The sequence below is a fragment of the Quercus lobata genome, chromosome 10, assembly GCF_001633185.2.
Source record: "Quercus lobata isolate SW786 chromosome 10, ValleyOak3.0 Primary Assembly, whole genome shotgun sequence".
Lineage (NCBI taxonomy): Eukaryota > Viridiplantae > Streptophyta > Magnoliopsida > Fagales > Fagaceae > Quercus > Quercus lobata.
In genome coordinates, this window is record NC_044913.1 from 16,429,760 (window position 1) to 16,450,758 (window position 20,999).

Sequence of the window (20,999 nt, forward strand, 5' to 3'; positions counted from 1 at the left end):
AACCATGACCATCCATTCAATGTGGCTCTGCCCATCAGTACAAGCAATATGGCAGCAAAGTAAACTGTGTTTTTATAAAGGTGCCAAAGGGGGAACAAGAGCTCTGTTAAAATGTCCGAAATAACAATCTTCGCCTCAAGAATTTGTGGTTTGATGTACCATGTTTTTGTTAATTTGGAGATTTCAGAATGAGAGGCATGAAAGGGGTAGCTCAGAAGGGCATGGAATTTGCAATGGAACTTGGCTTGAGGGAGATCATTGTGTTTTCTCAACCTCAAACTCAGTGAAGCATTGTAGAATTTCGAATGGTATCAAAGTTCTTACTCCCATAAAACAAGAATCAATCAATCTTGACAAAAAGAAGAGATTGCAATCCAAAAAGTCATTACTATAATATATGGATTGCTTATACAATTTGTACATGCATTTCCAACTTATAAGCACAAATAAGATAAGTAGATAGCAAATTAACTTCAGAAACACTCACACACATACAAAAGTAAGATCACAAATTGTTCATTAAACATAGTTTAAAAAGGAACAAAATTTTCAATGAAGGGGCATATTGAAATTGCGAAGAAGGGTGTGGATATTAGCCAAAATTGCTAAGCAATTACTTGTGTACTCCTGTGACTTCTTCATCTTGGTCTTGACTTCATCAAGAGCCGTTGACCCAGTCTCTTCCAAACCATCCAAGCACGTCTCTTGGTCCGTCATGGCAGCACTGATCCACGTCCGTAAATCGCTGATCTTGGTCTCCGTCAACGCCTTTTCTCCTCCTGAGCAAACCTCCATCGCCACCACCGAGTCATTGAGTCGACTCACCGCATCCTCTATCTGGCTCCGACAGTCAGCGAAAGCTGCCCCTTGGTTCGAATTCGAAATCATGGTCTTCTTGAAGTTAGAGAGCTCGGCGATGGAGACTCGGAGAGAGAGCTTGAAAATGGCTTCTGGGTCAGTGAGTTTTCGAGAAGATGAACATAATGAAAATGAAGTTATGCTGGAGAAGCACGAGTCGGGGTGGCGAGTCACGTTGCAGACGGCTTTGATGACTGAGTCAGTGTCATGCACGGCCGAGTTGGATGATGATGATGATGGTGGGTCAGATGCGGCCATGTGGACAAGCACTCCGAACATGGCACCGAGGGTTAGAGACAAGAAGAGAATGGCTAAGATTGAAACTGCAGTGACAAAGGGCTTCTTCTGTGTGTTTGTGTTTGGATTTGGAGATTGATGCTGGAGTTCAAGGTCTTGTACTTTGCCATAGCCTTTGATGAAGTTAATTGAATCCATGTTTGCTTTTCTTCTTTAGTTTTGGTTTGGGGATTTTGAGCTTTTGAACAACGTTAACGTGTTCGTGGTGCTCGAAGTAAACAACTTTGATACGGACACATATGACATATATTGATATATTATTGTTTAGACTTAAAAAAATAATAATAATAATAATAAATATTGTTTAGAATTTGGAATAGAAAATAATATGTCAATTATTGTGTATATGACCATTTTTTTGGTTTGCCAGTGTTTCAAAAAAAACAGTTTACAGTGGTCACAGATTTATTCCGGGCCAACAGAAAGGAAGAAAGGTATCTAGTTATTTCACTATTAGCTTTTTTTTACATTTTTTTTTTTTTTTTTTTAGAAACTCACTATTAGCTTAAAATTGCGTTCTTTGTAAATAAGATAACAGTAGGAATTAAAATGACAAGAAGTTTAAAATATGAGGACTAAAAAGTTATAAAACCTTGAAAAGTAAATTGAAAATATGGTCAAAATATAGAGATCAAAAAAATATTTTTGCAAATAATAATATATATAGTTTTTACTTCGAAATGGTTTATAATTCATATCGATAAATTATATCTCCCAATGTTAATATTGGACAAAACTTAACTATTGGTCTCAAATTGAGTCCAAAGTGTGCATAAATACCTTAGTCTATTTACAAAACCAACCGCTAAGATTAATCTACAATAGGCTAATCATCAATAGAACTTATTTATATCTCTAATTTTAATTCTGAACGAAACTTAATAGTTTCATTTTTAATCCCAACTTTTGGATTTAATGTTCTGTTTATTTCGAAGTAAAATATTTTCCGTAAAATATTTTCTTATTTTCAAGTGTTTGTTTACGTGTAAAATATAGTCAAAGTTGTAAAATATTTTCAATTTGACCAAAGTTTGTGCATAAAAACTTGTAAAATATTTTACCAAAAAATCAATGGTAAAACATTTTACAAAACGCTCACTCCCTCTTCTTCTCAGCTCTTCTGTCTCTCTCTCAAACTCTCTCCCCAACCAAACCAACAAGACCAGCGACAACACCCACCAACGACAGGCCATCGGCGGCACCACTCCCTACCGAATCCAACCCAATTATTCAGCTTTGAAAATCACCCTTCAAGACCTAGATTGAAGAGATTAAAACCATTTATCTAAAATTGTTGAGTTGAGTTTCTAGAAGTCAGATTGTGGTAGAGCTGCTTTTGGTGGGTCAAATTACGGTGGATTTGGTGAGTGGATGATTTTTGTGCTAATGGATTTTGGGTATGATTTGTGTTTGTCGACAGTGGCGGAGGCAAGGTGATGGTGCCTGGACGGACGGCATGGGTTGTTTGATGGGTTTCAAGTATGGGTTTCATTTGTCATGGTGGTGGGTTGACTGTGGCTTCACGGATGACTTGGGTTGTTTGATGGATTTCATGTATACCATGTAGCTTGGTGGGATCTGATTATTGTTGCAATTTTTGTACTGGTTGTGACTTTGAATTTGCTAGTGATGCTTCAATAGCTCCGACTAGACAAAATTTTGCTTTGATTTGCTCTATTCTAGTTGGACTTGTAGTGATCCAGGAGGTTTTGTGATTAGAAAATTTTTACAAAATGATTTCCTAAACATTTTCACAAATGCTACCAAACACTGTAAAATAAAAATATTTTACGGAAAATATTTTCAATGTAAAATATTTTTCATCGAAACAAACATAACGTAAATGTAAAAATTGAAACTTTGTGAATTAAATTGTTAAATGACCCAAACAGAAAAGGGTAAATCTTAATTTACCCTTGATTCTAAAGTGCGCCCACACCACCCATTTCCACACCCGAAAAAAGAATCAACAAAATACACTAGAAAACTTTACCAGTAAAACATGGTTAGAAACTGACAATTGACTCATGAGCAAAACTTAAAACTTAGGTACAGCTCTCTAACTATATTCAAGCACATGGTTACATAAACTAATGAAACACAAACAATTTTATCTTTCCAAAAGACAATTAAATTTAATACAATTTTGCATTTGAATTTAATTAAGGAACTCAATGTACTACGCCTAAAAGAACTGCACGACCTAAAAGGCTGTGAACACTGGCAACTGATTTATCACACACTAACATATCCAATAAGCACATCCCATGTATAATTTAACAGGCCTAGAAGGCTCATAAATGACAGCTGAAACTCTAGCTAGCAATCATCCATAATGAATTTCCTCTGCCATTGGGTTCGACACACATTTTTAAGCCAAGAAAACACACATTGTACATATAAATAACAACAAGCTATTTCTATTCTCACTTAAAGTGATACTAAACATTGCAAGCAAAACGTTGAAAGTTCAACACAGTTGAGACCTCAGTCCGACTGGTAGTATTACTAGTAAAGGTCCTAACCCATCACTTATTCTTCATCCTCTTCATCTGCATCTCCACCAGCAGCCTTCTTAGCAGCTGCCTTCTGATTCCTTCTCTTCACTCTTCCAGGTCGTCCACCACCAAATGGACTGGTAAGCGAGAAATCAATGTGCTTCTGTGAATCAACCCTCACCATGAAAGACGGAATATTCACAACCTGCCTCCCAACCCTGGCCAGCCAAAAAACAGTCATTAGCATTGTAAGAGTAAATGATCCTTAACCCTCATAAGTGCAGCCAAAATCACTAATCGTAGGCATTCAAGTCAACAGTACAAAATGATTATCCATTTTAACACTGAAATCTTTCTTACAAATGAAGAAATTATTCTTTAGAAGAGAGAGAGAAACATCAGGCACTTTTGGAAATGTCAGTAACTGTAGTAATGAGTTGCATTTAGCAACTTTGAGTTTTTATCAGGGCTACTATCCTACAGAGGCATCAACCTTTGATATATTTTCCCAACTCTTCTAAGCTAAAGAAGAATTAAAATGGGATTTTTACAGACACTGCAGTACATAGGATTAAGCATCAATGTCCAGGCAGCTAATTCATATATAAGAGAAAGGAAATACAAGATGAAGGAAGAAGAATACAAAGTACTGCCTCAAATCATTCAACCATACTTTCTGAATATATTTTGAATTTTGATTCAGAGCAGTTCTGGGAAATATATACAATCTTTATTTGACACAACAATGGTATCACCAAGACAGTAATAAAAAATTCTAAGAAGCCCATTTGAGAGGGTATGATTTCATGGGAATATATTACATCAACAAGAAGTGCATACAAACTAAAATAGCAAATAAATACATACACAAGCCACAAGAATAAAGCCAAGGGTCTCAATTGGAGTCCACTAAACACACACAAACATTCACACAAACATGCACATACGTATTAGCAGTGTGCCAAACATGTAAATTTCGTATAAATTCATCCACACACCATTACTACCATGACACAATTACCAAGAACACCATCACATCCAATTGTTCCACTTGCACTACAGTGCCATCACCATCAAATGCATCAACTGTTAACACTACCACCACCACCACCACCACCATAAAAATTGCTCACAGTTACAAAAAGAAACACCAGGATTATCTTAAGCACAAAAATGCTATTTAAACAGGTCAGTTTGCATCATTCAAGGTATTTCTTTTATGAACACATCTGTATTGACCATACCTCTCTTATTTCTACCTCATAAGGAAACAAGGCTTTCTCAAGATCTAGTTACAACCAACTTACAAGTCTAATCATTTGTAAACAACATAGCAGTGAAGCAGTTATTCTATATTTAATAATCAAAAAGATAATTTTACCTGATATGCTTCTGCCTAATGAGCACTCGAGCATGGTGGATGGACTTGGCCATTCCCGACTTGAAGACAAGTGTCTGAAGACGACGCTCAAGGAAGTTCTCCACAGTCAGGGCCAAGACATAATCAAGCTTGTTCTGACTCTCATCCAAAAGCCCATACCGATTCATCCTTCGGAGAAGAGCCTCACCCTCAAAGATTCGACGAGAGTTCTTCTCATCAAGGGTCAGAAGCATCCTTGCATTGTTACGAATACGGCTAAGAGCATACTGAACCCTCCACAACTCTCTCTTGCATCGCAGCCCATACTCTCCCACAAGCCTCAACTCAGCATCCAACCGCTCCTTCTCATATGGGCGGCGAGGCTTCTTAAAGGTCTTCCCATCTACATATAACTCAGTTTATATTAATACAAATCACAAAGAAACAAAATTTATCTGCAATTTTTAATAAACACCTAAAAATGATCTATTAACTTATGCCATGCTGGGTTTATGAAAAAAATAAAGAACGACCTTAAAAATAGCTCTCGGTTTGGCTGCCAAGGAACCCATTATGAGGGGAAAAAATAGACTGCATCTAAATTCCAACATCTTCTATGATAAAGTTACTAACTAAACTCAGTCTGGTATTTACAATTTGTTTGGTTTCTGAGAAAATGAAACAAAAGAATAAATTAACACTCAATTTAGCTGAATGAAACCTATGAAGATAAAAGAACATGTATGGATTCCAACATCTACCCATGTTATAATTTCTAGCTCAAGTTACTAATCACTGCACATAATTTGACACAACTGAGTTGCCCATTTTCTCACAAACCAAACAACAGAAAATGCAAGACATTCAAATTGAATATCCCCAATTAGACCTCAAGCTTCCTTTTCAACCAAAAAGATCCCTTTTTTTATATTCTGAATCTAAAATTCCCATCCATCATTTGATATTTGAAACCACATAACACGAAAACCCTCAAAACTCAAAAACCCAACAAACTAATTATTAGCCAAGTCAAGCATAAGATCTAAGGTTCCAACTTCAATTCCTTTCCTCAATTTTCTCAGCACCCAAACAAGTATTAACAGTAAAAACACGAAAATAAAAACAAAACAAAAAGTACTTCAAGATCAAAAGGCAGATAGGGCTTACAGTTGCGATAGAAAACAACGTGAACCATGGCTGCTCTGTCTCTCTCTCTCTCGTATGAGCTAGCTAGGAGGAAAGTGAAGGTGTGAGCGACTTTGTGCTTTATAAGGGAACCCTAAAACCCTAATGTTGGAATTGGATTTGCAAAGTACGTGTTGCCAAACGTACTTCTTGGGTTTTTTTTTTTTTTTAACTTTTTAAGGCCTTACCCGACCTTGTTTTCAGCGGCCCGCAATTTATCTAGGCCCAATTTCAGATATATGGAGAGAAGCACACGACCCATGGAGTATTGAGTAGGGATCTTAATCTTACTATTACTTTTTCTGTAATTAGTATCATTTATTTACCAAAAGTTTTGTAGCCATTCTATTTTAAAAAATAATAAATAAATAAATAAAAGAGAGACAACTCATGGTGTTTACAATGGAGACGTAGGTTCAAATCATTCTTTGTATTATTAATATATTGAGGTCCATTTGCTTAATCAATTTAAGGAATCATCATTTTAGAAGGAAAAAAAAAAAAAAATTAGAAAATGTGATTTTTGTGACTTTTTTTTTGTTAAATGAAGAGTGGGGGGGGGAGGGAGTTATTGGGAAGGCATTTAATTTAAATTTTTTGGAATCTTTTTTGGAAAGCATATTTTTGAGGGTTTGGGGAGGGGGGAGGGGGGCATGTTTTATTTAGATTATGAGATTTTTGGAAAATATCTCTTGAAAAATATTTTATTTGGCTTTCTTGTTATTTTTGGAAAGTATATTTTGACAAATGATCTTTTAGAAAAATGAGTTTTTGTTTTGAAAAAGGATTTTTGGAATAATCGCCTCTCAAAGATATTCAGTGGGAGAAGTTAAAAAGAGTTTAGGAATTCTCATATCTAGTTTTTCTTTACTTTCTAGTCGTCATCTTCTTCTCTAAATTAGGGTTACAAGACCATGTTTATATGTGTAGGGTTTAGGGTTTAAGTGCCTACAAAAATCTCGTAGAAAAGCTAGGTCAGTGGCTTTCCATAAAACTCGTTCAACCAACATTACTTGGGAGGAATTGATGAGCCTCTCTATTTGGCAAAAATAAAAGTTCCCTCAATCCAGGTGATTGGCTAGCTTTTTAGTTTCTTTTTACAAAATACCCTCATTCCTTTTATTTTTACAAAATAACCATAGGGTTATAACCTGCAAGTACGTATGGAGAGTTACGAAGCCTCAAAAAACCGTTTACAAGATTTAAAATATTTCCCAACGTTCAGAACAGTTACCACAATTCTACAGAAAATTCTACAAAAACAGTTTTTACGATGCTCAATCGATCAAATGGAATTGAGCATCAATTGAAAGCTCTTTTTGATCGATCAAACATGAATCAAGCATCAATCGAGTCAGGCAAAAGCTTCATATCAATTTTCTCAATCAATTCAATCGATCGATCAAAAGCTTCGACCGATCGAACATCCTGAAATTTGAATTTTCACAAAGAAAATTCGAGATCTAGTAATTCCATTTTATTCATTTTACAAATGAATACTCTCCAACCGTATATCATTATTACAATCTGTTGAAGTACAAATTTTTGAGCCCTAATTTCATTAGCCCACTCCCAAAAGATACCCACACAAGCCCATAAATTATTCTGAGCCCACATAAATATTTCCCACACATTACTCAAATATTCTCCATGATATTGGGCTCCCACAAATATTTCCTATATAAAACTCCATAAATTACCTTGGGCCCTCTCACAAATATTACCCATACTATCCAAACTTAGATTATCCACAAATAATACTTATCACATTACTACCAAAATCGGGCCACAAAATTACACTATCTCCACAAAAAGCCCAAAATCAGTTTACTTGTGGGCAAAGCCAAAAAGGGCCCAACAATACCGTTTGCTAAGCCCAGTACGATCCAGCACCTCTAACGCCTAGTATAATCTGGTACCTCTAAAACCCAGTACAATCTGGCACCATTTACAAAGTCCGCTACGATGTGGCATCTCTACTAAGCCCATCGCTACATGACAATGTTTTTACAAAATCTTACAAAGCCCAAATGCTAATTTGGCACTATTTTTACAAAGCCCAAATGATAATTTAGCACTATTTTCATAAAACCCAAATACTAATTTGGCACTATTTTTACAAAACCTAAATGATAATTTGGAACTATTTTTACAAAGCCCAAATGATAATTTGACATCTATTTTACAAAGCCCAAACATTAACATTTGGCCCTCATTTTACAAAGTCCAAATCTATTTTGGCAATTATTTTACAAAGCTCAAAATAATATTTTGGCAAAAACAATTACTTTACACTCAAAACCCAAATGCTATTTTGGCACATATTTACAAAATGCGACTATTATTTTGACACTTGTTTCTACATATACCAAATCCCACACTCATGGGAAATATAAATATGCATCTCTCAAAAAATATGTCTTTAACAAAATTTTATGGGAAGAATGCCTATTTTTCCATAATCAACTAACTACAAAAGCCCATGTATGTTACCCATGGCAAAACCATTCATTTTTGTAGGGATGACCAAGCCCAAAGGAAGCTTGACTACAAAGCCCAGCTGGACCAGCCCAGCCCATATACAAAATCTAGCAGCTGAAAGCTTACGTAAAGTAACCAGTCGAAATCTCAGCACAAACAGCTGGAACCTTTCCTATCGAGTCCCAACTTGTCTAAATCAAATCAGAAGAGGACACATGTCCCTCAAGGGTTGAATCCTTCTTTCACAAGCTGAAATCCCATCATTTCTCATGTGACATAAAGCTAAGATGGATGTGACAGAAAATTGAAAAGTTTCAGCCAGCTGTCCTTTCTTTCCTCTCTAATCCAGTCGTTCAAAAATCAAGAGCAGTCATTATCAAGCCGTTAAAGCTCCTAAAACAACATGGAATCAGCTCATTTTCATACTAAAAATATTTATTCTCTAGTTCATGGATCAAGCACATAAACCCCAAATGAGGAAACTTAGGGAAATGTGGTTTGAAAGGCATCAAAGGGATCCCAGTAGAGTTCCCAACAAGGGCTCCAAGGTTGACACCTGGCTTGGGGTGGTTCAATCTGCCCTAAGGAACTCTGATTCTAGCAGCAGCATAACCAAAATCATTAGCCTAAAAGCATGCTCTAATCCCATTAGCCAAGGCTAATCAGCATTCAATGTTGCTAGAATCCCAGCTGTTATTGCCTAAAACAACAAGAAACTTCTAAAAGTTGAGCTTACTACTCTTAGCTAAAATCCTAAGAACGATTCTCTAAGGATTTTCTGAAAATTGAGAAAGATTTAGCAAAGATTATTTGCTAATCACCCCTAAAAACCCTGATATAAATGGAACTCTCCATTAATGCTACAACAAGACACTAAGCCATACACTAGAAAAGATTCTTCCTTAACCTCTCTTCTTGAGCCTCCTCTAAGCTCTAAAAAAGTTACTAAATTCTTAGTTTTCAAGCCTAGAAACTAAGTCCCCAACTCTTAGCTCAAAAACACTTCTCATAGCTCTACTCATAAACACCTATCTACTCCCAGCAGAAAACTCCAGCAGTCTTACTATACACTCTCACTCATTACTCATACTACTCACAAATGACTCTCTCTACTCATTACTCACTATATATTCATAAGCATGTCTTGGCACCATAATGATCTTGCTGCACTAGCTGGGATCTCTCTCTCTCCCTTCATCTCACACTAAGTTTTCCTCACTATTTGTCATAATGAAACCTATGATATTTACTTATTCTTTTACTATCAATGGTTATGATGTAACTATTACTATTGAGTTTTTCCCTCATATTGTTGTATTAGAAGACTCATCTCTAGAGCTAACAGATAATGAGTTTGAAAACATAGATATTTCCCTTAGTCTGTGAAATAACCAACAGCTAAAGATCTATCATGTTTTGTTTTACTTTACTGATGGGCTATTTTCTGCAGGAACACCTTACAGTTGGGCTGTTTTCTGCAGAAACACTTTACTGTTGAGTTATTTCTTACAATATGTTTTTTAATCGTGCTGACGTGTCCGCTGTAGAGATTGTTCATGGGTCACTCTTGTCAGTTCCAATCTAAGCCCAAGGCATAAAATATAGTGGATTTCTTGAATCTTCACCTATAGCCTTTGGGCCGTGCATCAAGTCCATTGTCGAGTTTCGGTTTAGACTCTTTGACCCAACATAAATCTCATTTGTCGAAAAGGAAACTTTTTCGCCCCCGACACAATCTATCCTTGTATATACCTATATATGCAATAGTATGGGCCCCTTAATTTTTGATTTATTTACAAGATTGTCATTAAATATAGTTATTTCCTTCGAAAACACCAAAAACTTGTTTCATGTCTTCAATTTGGAATAGTGAAATTTTGAAAACAAAAAAACTGAATATAATTGTCAAACAATATTTCTTTTAAGGGCACCGTGATTTTTAGAAAATAAAAACAAAAAACAGGCTGAAACACCTTTCACTAGGGCAAAGAGTTTCGAGTTAGGAAAACATTTCTCACTAACAAATTAACATAACTATATATTTTGAAAATTTAAGCAATGAATTGTATATTCTTTATGTTTTTAACATACATATTAAATTTCGTTCAAATCGGATGTTAATTATTATTCGATCTATAAATGTATTTTTTATGCATAATTTAAAGTTACAAAAACTTAAAATTTAAACAGTTAATTAATAGTATAGTTATTGATCTTTATTTTCTTGAAATTTTTTAAGTATAAAGTATATAATAATAAAATGCAATCTAACCATGAATTTGTCAAAATTCACATCCAATAAAAAAATATAAAAAGAGTTTGAAGGTTTTTTTTTTTTTGGAAAAGAGTTTAAAGGTTAGTTTGAAAAGAAACTTTGTTTTTCGATGTTAAGATCCACCACCAAATCCCTATTATTCTTTAGAGAATTCATTTAGTAAAAACCTCTCTAGAATTGATAGCTTCCCCTTAGTTGTCCTCAAGCATTTTGACGTTGAAGGAAACAATTGTAAACCTTGTCGTAAATCTTTTCCTCTAAAGCATATTTTATGTATTCAAATTTCAACCACGGAAAAAGTCTTTGATGCACACCGTATTTTATGAAATGCCTTCTATAAATCATTTTTTAATATAAAAAATACCTTCTAAAAATCATTTGCTGGACGACCTTGATTTCTGCACAATTAAAACAACACCAATAATTTAATAAATTGTTTCTCAAAAAAAAAAAAAAAATATATATATATATATAAATAAATCTCCAATTAATAATTACCACAAGAGACACTCAAATTTTGATAAACAAAACTTACGCAACACCACACGAGCCTCCAAGAAAAAAAAAAAAAAAAAAAGCAAAAAAAGCTTTAAAATATATATATATATATATATATATATTAATAAAAGTAATTTTGTGCCATATGTCCTAATTTAGTCTAAAAATTGAAATTCAATTAGAGCTTAATTTTACACCACGTGTCTCATTTAATGTAAGTTTTTTAATTTTTGTGTCAAGTGAATTAATTCAATGTAGAAAACGAAGAGTTTAATATAAATAAACCATAAAAACTTATATATATATATATATATATATATAACCAATACTTAAAGAAAATTTAATTAGATTCAAAATTGAATTTTGCTTTTGTTAACATTTCATATAAATTAAATTATTTAGATTTTTACTATTATTTTTTCTTTGAACTAATGAGCATATTTTTTATACTGTTTTTATTTAGATCTTTTGTATGTCAGGATCTTGAACATAACAAATTGTAATTGAGCTAAACGATCTCATGCACCTATTCCTATTCAATTTAGAAGATACTATTGGATCAATTTATTCTTTTATTTTTGTGTTGTATTTAGTAGAATTTTACAAACAATGATTGTGAATTGATATTGTATATATAATATCCAATAGCGATTTTCAAAATTATATACACAATAGCAGTGTAATGAAAAACTTGGCATGACCAATATCATGAAAATTGCAAGAAAAAACTATTTTAATATCTCCAAATGTTCTGATCGAACTAATATTCTATATGCTTTATTACCCAAACTAACATTAATAGTACCACTACAATTCATCATTCTCATGCGTAAACATGAGTTACATACTATTTTTATATAATACTCAACAAAACTTGTCCCATTTATAGCCCTACTGCCCTAGCCATGAAATATTGACTATTGAATTGGGATCTTATTATTACACTTTCATTGACTATATATATATATATATATATATATATGAAAGTTGGGTTAAAGTTAAAGTAAATCCACCGTTGGATTAAAGTTGAGTCAACAATGTCATTCAATTTTTTTTATTAAATGCGAATTTTGACAAATTTATCGTTAGATTATATTTTCAATTTATAGTCTACATACTTGCAACAAAATTATCAAAGATTAATAATTGTGTCATTTATCAAAATTTTCAATTTATAGTTTTTGAATTGAAAAATTATGCATAAAAGATGGATTTCAAGATCAAGTAGTAAACAACATATTTCTCAAAAAAAAAAAAAGTAGTAAACAACATTTAATTGACAAGAAATTCTCCATTCTTACTCATGATATATAGAGAACATGTATTCCAATGGTGATTTTCTAAATCGTAATCCAATAACAAATTATTAGGTGATGTAACATTACTTAGACTTATATAAGATGTAACTTTATCCTGACTCTATATCTATCATGTATGAATATTTTTTGGGCAAAATGCAAAAAGATCCTCTCGAGTTTGGATCAAACAGACCCCTGTACCATTAATTTTGTATTATTGACCCATAGGATTTAAGAATGGTTCAAATTGAACGTTGCAACTCAATTTTTTTAACTATAATGGATAGAAAAATAGTCATGTGTTATACACCTACTATTTTAAAAAGATATTCTTTTATAATAAAGTGGTCCATGCACATTACGTGGTCATTCAACAGAAGTAAGATGAAGAGGTCAATTTATACGAATCTTAAACCCCAGGTAAAATAATAAAAAAGTGATAGCACAAAGCCTTTTTGCATTTTGGGCTTATAATTATTTGTATGTTAAGGGAGACTAATATTAATATGTGGAGAATCGGATTAGGGCTGTCCACAGGTAGGGCCAATTCGGGTTTGTGCCCAACTTGGACTCAACCCGACATTATTGGGTGGGGAAGATTTCAACCCGCAACCGACCCGAATGAAGTTTCAGATCAATCGGGTCGGGTCGTATTGGTTTTTGGGTGTGAATCGGTCAGTTTTGAGTTTTCCGATATTGCCAGGTTTTGATCGAAATCTGGCTGGATCTAACGAGATTTGGTCGATATTCTTTCGGATTTATGGAAATCTGGCCGAGATTTAAGAATATCGATGGAGTTAGAGTTGGGCTTACCGGAGTTTTGGCCGAGTTTGAGTAGATATGGGCTAGATTCGCTGGATTTAAGCATATCTGAGTGAGGAAGAGACTAGATCTTGGCTGGATTTGAGTGGATCTAAGTAAAGGAAGGCCAAACGTGGCCGAATCAGAGTTGAGGAGTGCCAAATCGTCACCAGATATAGGTTATTTTCGGCCTTCTTTGAGTTTTTGTCAGGTGGGTTGGGTGGCTCGGGTTTTTGAGGACAAAACCCGCCACTTGACCTACCAGAGTTAGTTTCTAAGGGTTGAGACCCATCATCGACCGTCAGAGGTGTCAAATTCGGCCATCACGAGTTGGTTTTGGTCAGGTTGGCCAGTTTTGTCGAGTCTCTGGTTTGCATGGACACCCCTAGATCAGATTGTATGAAATTGGTGTTTAATATAATGTCTTCCTGGATGGTTAAGGCAGTAATAGTAACCTGTGACCTCTCAAGTCTATGGAACTCCATTTTTACTCCTCAAAGTGCTAGAACAAATGTCATACAATGAGGATATTATAGTAGTGAAGGTTGAGAGGCCTAAGTATGTCAATTGGGTGTGAATCAATTCTTGAAATAACATATATAAGATGACTTCAGGATATGTTTTAATTTTAATAACAGTTCTGACTGTCTAGTTCTAGAACGGTTAGAGTTGCATAGTTCTAGAACAGTATCATTTTAGAAATTGGGTGATTAAAGAAGTGACTCGAGGTTTTATTCAGCAAAAAGAAAATAAAAGATACTGGAAGTTCTATTCACTGTATGCTACTACTAGAGATTATGGAAATGGCGAAATAAGTGTTGGATGTAAACTTTTAATCTGTCGTCTAATTTAGCTCCAAGTACCATTTTAGAGTTTCTCAAAAAAAAAGAAAAAAGAAAAAAAAAGGTACAATTTTAGAAGTTTTTGAAATTCAGTTAACATTCCACTCACATAGTGATTAAAAAAATGAAAAAATGAGATCTTCATGGGAGCTAGTGGTGTTCTCATTGGGATTGGATATGTTAGTTTGCCAAACTCTCTAATTGCATTATAACTTTATAAAGTACGATAATCACACTCCTTGTTACACACGCATCATAACTACACTACCACATGGATTGAAATCGTGTTTTTAAAACAAAATTTCAAAAGAGTATGTACAAAGTGTACAATAACAAATATATAATAACATTATTATACAATTTCACTTCAGGCATGGCTAAAAAAGAGCCACTTGATGGGCTTTTTTATGCAGACGCATGCCCCCTTTCTCTTTCTAAAAGTCTACGCCAAACAGGTGGGAGAGTCAGATTCAAGCCTACTCTTCCAATGCAAAACGGCAAAGTCTACTCCCACTAGCAATTGGACTGCCCGAGCCGGGGGAGTTCATTTGTAAGGGACTTGCAAAGTTGCATCAATCTTCAAGGATTAAGGATACTTTCTTCGCAAAGTTTTTTTTTTTTTTTTGCCGAATAACAAAATATACAAAGTTACAAACAACTAAAAAGGATTAAAGATTCCCATAAATAAAGATTAAAGATGGTTGGACAACAGTCTCCCCTTAAACATGGTGCATATTTGTATATTGAAATCGTGATTTCTTTTTAGATCCTCATCACATTGTTGAGGCAGTCATGGTAAGAGGAACAAAGTCAAACGTGTTGGACAGTTTGTGAAGCTGTTTATTCTCTACTTTTTTTTTTTTAATGAGTAATTATACTACTGAAACCTTGATTCATACAATATAAAAATTCAACAATTAACTTTTTTTAAGATTTATCAGTTGGTGTACACTTGTGATTAAACGAGACATGTACTCAAACCTTCAAGAAATAGTACAATTAATTTTTGTTTAGTTATTATTAAATTGTAAGTTTAAACAAATCAGATAGTGTCTGTTTAGGGTTTTTTTTTTTTTTTTTTTTCAAAAAAACAAGAGGCTGCTAGTTCACCAATTTTTTGGTTTTACGTTTTAAAATCTGGAAAACAGTTTTTCTAAAATTGTATTTGAAATAAGTTGTCAAAACACAATTTTACCACTTTTTTTTTTACACCTATTTTAGAAAATAAGTTCTCAAAACTAAAATTAGAGAAAATGGTGTTTGGGACCAATTTTTTGTTCTCCAAAATTACTGCTGCATCTATTTCGATGAAAAACTTATTGGGTTAAGTTAGTTTTCCACGTTTTTCAATATTTGATGGCATCAAAAAAAAAAAAAAAAAAAAAAAAAAGGTCAAATGAAAACCATATTTGGTTAACAAAAAAACCCTACTAAAAATATGACTTCTAAAAATTAAAATTTTTCCCCAAAAAAAAAAAAAAAAACTTATCTCACGTTAAACTAAATAAGAAAGTTAAAAGGCAAATATGGAAATTATTGGAAATAATTTTATCTCATTTTAAGGTCACTATCAAATATTAAAAAAAAAAAAAAAAGATAGTTTTTCAAAAGAGAAATACTGTGTCTACAATATTTTCACAACACTTTTATAATAAATCCTAAGTGATAGGTTATTCTTGGTTGTTATGGGTAGGCAAAAAAGTAATTTGAGCTGTGAAGTCAAATTAGAACCAATATCAACTTACCATATATAATTTGTTATTCAAAGTATTGTGAAAATGTTATAGACGTAACATTTATCTTTTCAAAAATTACATTTTTTGAAAAATAACTCATTTTTTTAGAAAACATTAATATCAAAACAAACAAATCGTAATTATTCTTTGACAAACGCAACAATACAAATTGTTGGGACTACAAAAACACGTCGAAACAAACCCATAAAGCCTTCATTCACCATTCTAAAAGACCTACACCACACCACAACAAACCCATAAATTCCTATATTAGTGACCCAAAATCATGAAATCGCATCACCACAAAAGCATTTCATTCAAAATTCAACATGTTGTGGCGGTTCCATTTGGTCTCGATTGGGAGAGTGAGGAGTGAGAGAGAGCCAAACTAACTTTGATAGAGATAAGACCAATGTGTGGGCCCCATAATTTTTAATTTATTTACAAGATTGCCACTTAATTTAGTTCTCAGTTCTTAGAAAACACTAAAAACTTATTTCCTATTTTAACTTTTGTACGATAAAAATTGGATTCAGTTTTTTGAAAATAGAAAAACACTCGCCAAAAAACATTTCTCTTAGTGGGGCTCACGATTTTTAGAAAATGAAAACAAACAAGTTGAAAACACCTTCACCAAGGCAAAGAGTTTCGAGTAATCCCTATTAATTCTTTAGAAAATAATTTAGAGCCTATTTAGTCAAAAAAATTTGTTATATTTTTGAAAATCTAAAAAATAGTTCTCAAAATTGTAAGGAATAATTTTTCAAAACACAATTTTACAACATTTTTTGTCTGGTACCTATTTTAGAAAACAAGTTCTCAAAACTAAAAATAGAGAAAATGATGTTTTAGACCAATTTTAGTTCCCCAAAATTACATGTTATTTTGACAAAGGCAACAATATAAAATTATGACAAAGTTTAGTTACAAAACTAGTTGTAGCTTAAATCTATAACTTTACTAAATAAAATAAACCTTACTACATATTTTGAAAATCTAATCATTGAATTACATGTTCTTTACATTCTTAACGCACAAGTCAAATTTTGTGTTAATCGGATACTATTTACTATATAATATTATATATTATGCATAATTTTAAAATATAAAAATTTACAATTTAAACAATTTATTCATAACATAACTATTGATGTAATTTAAGAAGAAGATGTAATGATGAAGGATATAAAAAGAAGATATAATTTAATGATGGATTTATCAAAATTCACATTCAATAAAAAGATATTGGGTAAGATTGTAGCCTAAGATTACAACTAATTTTGTAACTAAATTTTGTCCATAAAATTATTAGGACTACAAAAACCCACCCAAACAAACCCATAAATCCACCACTATGACTGTGTCCCACCACACTAAAACAAACCTAGAAATCTCTAGATCAATAGCCTAAAATCGTGAAAATCACATAGCCACAAAGCACCCCTCTTAAAACTCAGCAAGTCATGGTGATTCCATTCAAATTATCACTAAATATAGTTATGTCCTTAGAAAACACCAAAAAATTGTTTAATGTTTTCAATTTGGAATAGTGAAATTTTGAAAAAAAAAAAAAACTAAATATACTTGTCAAACAATATTTCCCTTAATATGGTCCACGATTTTTAGAAAATAAAAACAAAAAACAGGCCAAAAACACCTTCACCAAGGCAAAGAGTTTCAAGTTGGGACATAGTTTCTCACTAAAAAATTAATATGGTTATATATTTTGAAAATCTAAATGTTGAATTATATGTTATTTATATTTTTAACATTCATGTCAAATTGGATGCCAATTACTATTATTCGTAAAAGTATTTTTTATGCATAATTTAAAATTACAAAAACTTAAAATTTAAATATTTGATTGATGATATAGTTATTGATCTTTAATTGTCTTGAAAAATTTTAAGCATAGAAGATATAATAAGAAAATACAATCTAACAAGTCTCTGATGGTTGAATAAGAGATCTGAGGCTCAATCCCCTCTACACTAAAAACCGATTGGTGTCTTGATTTGATAATAAAAGAGAAAATTATACTTTGCCCACTTGTGATTTACCTAAAAAACACTTTGTCTACCTGTGATTTAAAAATTGGCACTTTACCCACCTGAAGTTAGCTCTGTTTATCTCCCAATATTCGCCTCTATTAAAAATATGAGTAAATTTATATTTTTATTATCCTTTTATGTCTCTCTCTTCTCAAAATATAAAAAACTAAAAAAATCAAGGGAAAAAGAAAATCTAAAAGCTAGATTTTTTAAAAATTAAAACCTAATTTTTACATCTTTTAAAGGGGAAATTACACTATACCCACATGTGGTTTGGCCTGTTTTAACAATACCCACCCGTAGTTTAAAACTTATCACTTAACCTACCTGAGGTGACCTCCGTTAAATCCCCGTTACCCACCTCTCCCTTTTCACCGTTAAAAATAGGGATAAATGTGTCTTTTTCATTATATTTTATGTCTCTCTCCTCTTTTCTCTCCTTCTTCTTCTTCTTCACATAAAACATAAAAGAAAACCAATACACCTATAGTCACAAACAAAGCCACAAATTCATGTGAACATACACCCACAAATTTGCTTGCCTTCCACTGCTAAATCCAAATATTGACTACTTAATTCTTCATAGAACAATCACAAAATAAAAACTCTAACCCTCTTTCTTTTGCTGGGTTCTCTAAAAAATCCTAGATTTGCAAGTAAAACAAAAATCTATAAAATAAAAAATAAATAAAACAAAAATAAAAACCCAGCAATCTGTTCAAATTCACTACTTAATTCTTCATAGAACAATCACAAAATAAAATTCTAACCCTCTTTCTTTTGCTGGGTTCTCTAAAAAAAACCCAGATTTGCAAGTAAAAAAAAAATCTGCAAAAAAAAAAAAAAACCCAACAATCTTTTCAAATTGACTACTTAATTCTTTATAGAACAATCACAAAATAAAACTCTAACCCTCTTTCTTTTGCTGGGTTCTCTAAAAAAAAAAAACCTAGATTTGCAAGTAAAAAAAAAAAAAATCTGCAAAAAAAAACCCAGCAATTTGTTTAAATTCACCACTGCCGGAGACAAAGCAAGCACTAAAGTCTTTCTAACTGTAGGCAACAACGTTGAAGCTTTAGGAGCAGGTGCTTGTGTTGGAGACTTTGATGGAGAGTGTGAAGGAGACTGGGCTAAAGTTGATATAGAGGAAAACCCAAGCTTCAATATACCTTCTTAATACACCTTCTTGCTTGCAAGTGTCAAATTTCACTTTGACAATCTAAGTGAAGAGAGAAAGGGATTATGGGTTTGGAAATTTTTAGGAATTCTAAGGTAGAGAGAGGGAGAGAGCTTGTTCTTTTTTTTAGGGTTCTATTTAGGGTCTAATTTTGGCTTATATAATAAAGAGGTTTTTTAACAGAAATGGCAGAGGTGGGTAACGGGGGTCTAATGGAGGCCACCTCAGGTGGGTTAAGTAATAACTTTTAAACTACGGGTGGTACTGTTAAAACGAGCCAAACCACATGTGGGTAAAGTGCAATTTCCCCTCTTTTAAGGGTCCGTTTGGATACAGCTGAAAACTGAAAACTGAAACTGAAAAATACTGTAGCAAAATAATTTTTAAATGTATAAATAGTACCGTGTGACCCATTTTTAATGAAAAAATTGTTGAAAAGTGAAAATTGTGGGTCTGTGAACAGTACACGATATGCACTGATTAGCTGAAAAAAGTTTGAAAAGTCCAACTTTGCGGCTACTGTTCATTGAACAATGCATGAACAATAGCCGCAAGTCTCAAAAATGCGTGGAAAAAAAAAAAAAAAAAAACACAGACATAAACGTTTCAGCCGAATCCAAACGTAGCCTAAATCTTCTATTTTAAAACCTTCCCCTCTTTCTATAGAACACACACATAAACAAACATAAACAAAGCCATCAGCTTTGTTTATGCGTGTGCAATGGATTTTGGGACTTCTACTAATCGAAGAAGGGAAATATATATATAAAGAAAGAAAATTTATTTAATGGAAGTCTTTCTACTGCTAGAGGTGTCATCAAACATCAAAAGACAAAAGTATTGAAATGAGGTCGCAGATATTAGACATACACCATCTTTGTATCTCTCAAACCACATATACGTGCACACTACATCAACCTTTTATTCAATGCATAATAAAACACGCATGATTTTCACTGACATGGAACTCAAATTACTGAATAAATTCTCTAGCCTAACCATCCTCTCTGAGAACCCCCAGAAGAATGCACATTCAACCTGTCAAGCACATCATTAAAATCGACAGGCTGCCCACTTTCCTCCATCCTCTGAATCACGCTTGCAACATGGTCACCCCTGAAACCCATGCTCTACCAATTTCTCAATCAGTTCACTGTAGAGATGGTTGCAAAAGAATTGTGAATGGCTTGGATTCCGGACCATAAGAATGGGGCCTATTGTTGGTTGTGGATTCTTAAGAGCAACACTTGTCGGAGGATATCCACCTTGAGTGTAGTGAGGCGGTTGAGGTGGACGATGTGCTTTCCCCTCACTGTCATACATCATATATTCACTAATGTGTAGTTCTACTTCTATAGAAAGAGGGGAAGGTTTTAAAATAGAAGATTTAAAATTTGATATAGGAAAAGAAGAGCTAAAAATTAGGTTTTAATTTTTATAAAACTTAGTTTTTAGATCTTCTTTTCTCTTGATTTTTTAGTATTTTAGTTTTTTAAATATTTTGAGAGAAGAGAGACATAAAAAAGTAACAAAAATACAAATTTACTCATATTTTTAAGAGATGTGGGTAACGAGAGTCAAATGAAGCTAATCTCAGGTAGGTAGGTAAAGTATTTTTTGGACAAACCACAAGTAGACAAAG

The 20,999-nt window shown here is 33.1% G+C and overlaps 2 protein-coding genes across 2 annotated transcripts; both read right to left on the reverse strand.

The window, feature by feature from the left end:
• Nucleotides 1-364: 364 nt before the first annotated feature.
• On the reverse strand, nt 365-1,385 carry LOC115963995 (pectinesterase 3). The gene has a single exon (XM_031083279.1). It carries the CDS (start codon nt 1,291-1,293, stop codon nt 550-552), a length of 744 nt encoding a protein of 247 aa, XP_030939139.1. The 5' UTR covers nt 1,294-1,385; the 3' UTR covers nt 365-549.
• Nucleotides 1,386-3,383: 1,998 nt separating this feature from the next.
• LOC115963967 (40S ribosomal protein S9-2-like) lies at nt 3,384-6,292 on the reverse strand. Its single transcript, XM_031083235.1, has 3 exons — nt 6,181-6,292; nt 5,035-5,416; nt 3,384-3,871 (listed from the first exon to the last, which is right to left on the reverse strand). Exons 1-3 carry the CDS (start codon nt 6,206-6,208, stop codon nt 3,688-3,690), a joined length of 594 nt encoding a protein of 197 aa, XP_030939095.1. The 5' UTR covers nt 6,209-6,292; the 3' UTR covers nt 3,384-3,687.
• Nucleotides 6,293-20,999: the final 14,707 nt, after the last annotated feature.

What these genes read in the sequence shown, in the direction of transcription:
- LOC115963995 (XM_031083279.1), bottom strand. Translation starts at nt 1,293, where the DNA reads ATGGATTCAATTAACTTCATCAAAGGCTATGGCAAAGTACAAGACCTT.
- LOC115963967 (XM_031083235.1), bottom strand. Translation starts at nt 6,208, where the DNA reads ATGGTTCACGTTGTTTTCTATCGCAACT. An exon ending in CGTTGTTTTCTATCGCAACT is followed by an intron (nt 5,417 to 6,180) that starts GTAAGCCCTATC and finishes AGTTATATGTAG; the next exon opens with ATGGGAAGACCTTTAAGAAG. An exon ending in ATTAGGCAGAAGCATATCAG is followed by an intron (nt 3,872 to 5,034) that starts GTAAAATTATCT and finishes TTGGCTGGCCAG; the next exon opens with GGTTGGGAGGCAGGTTGTGA.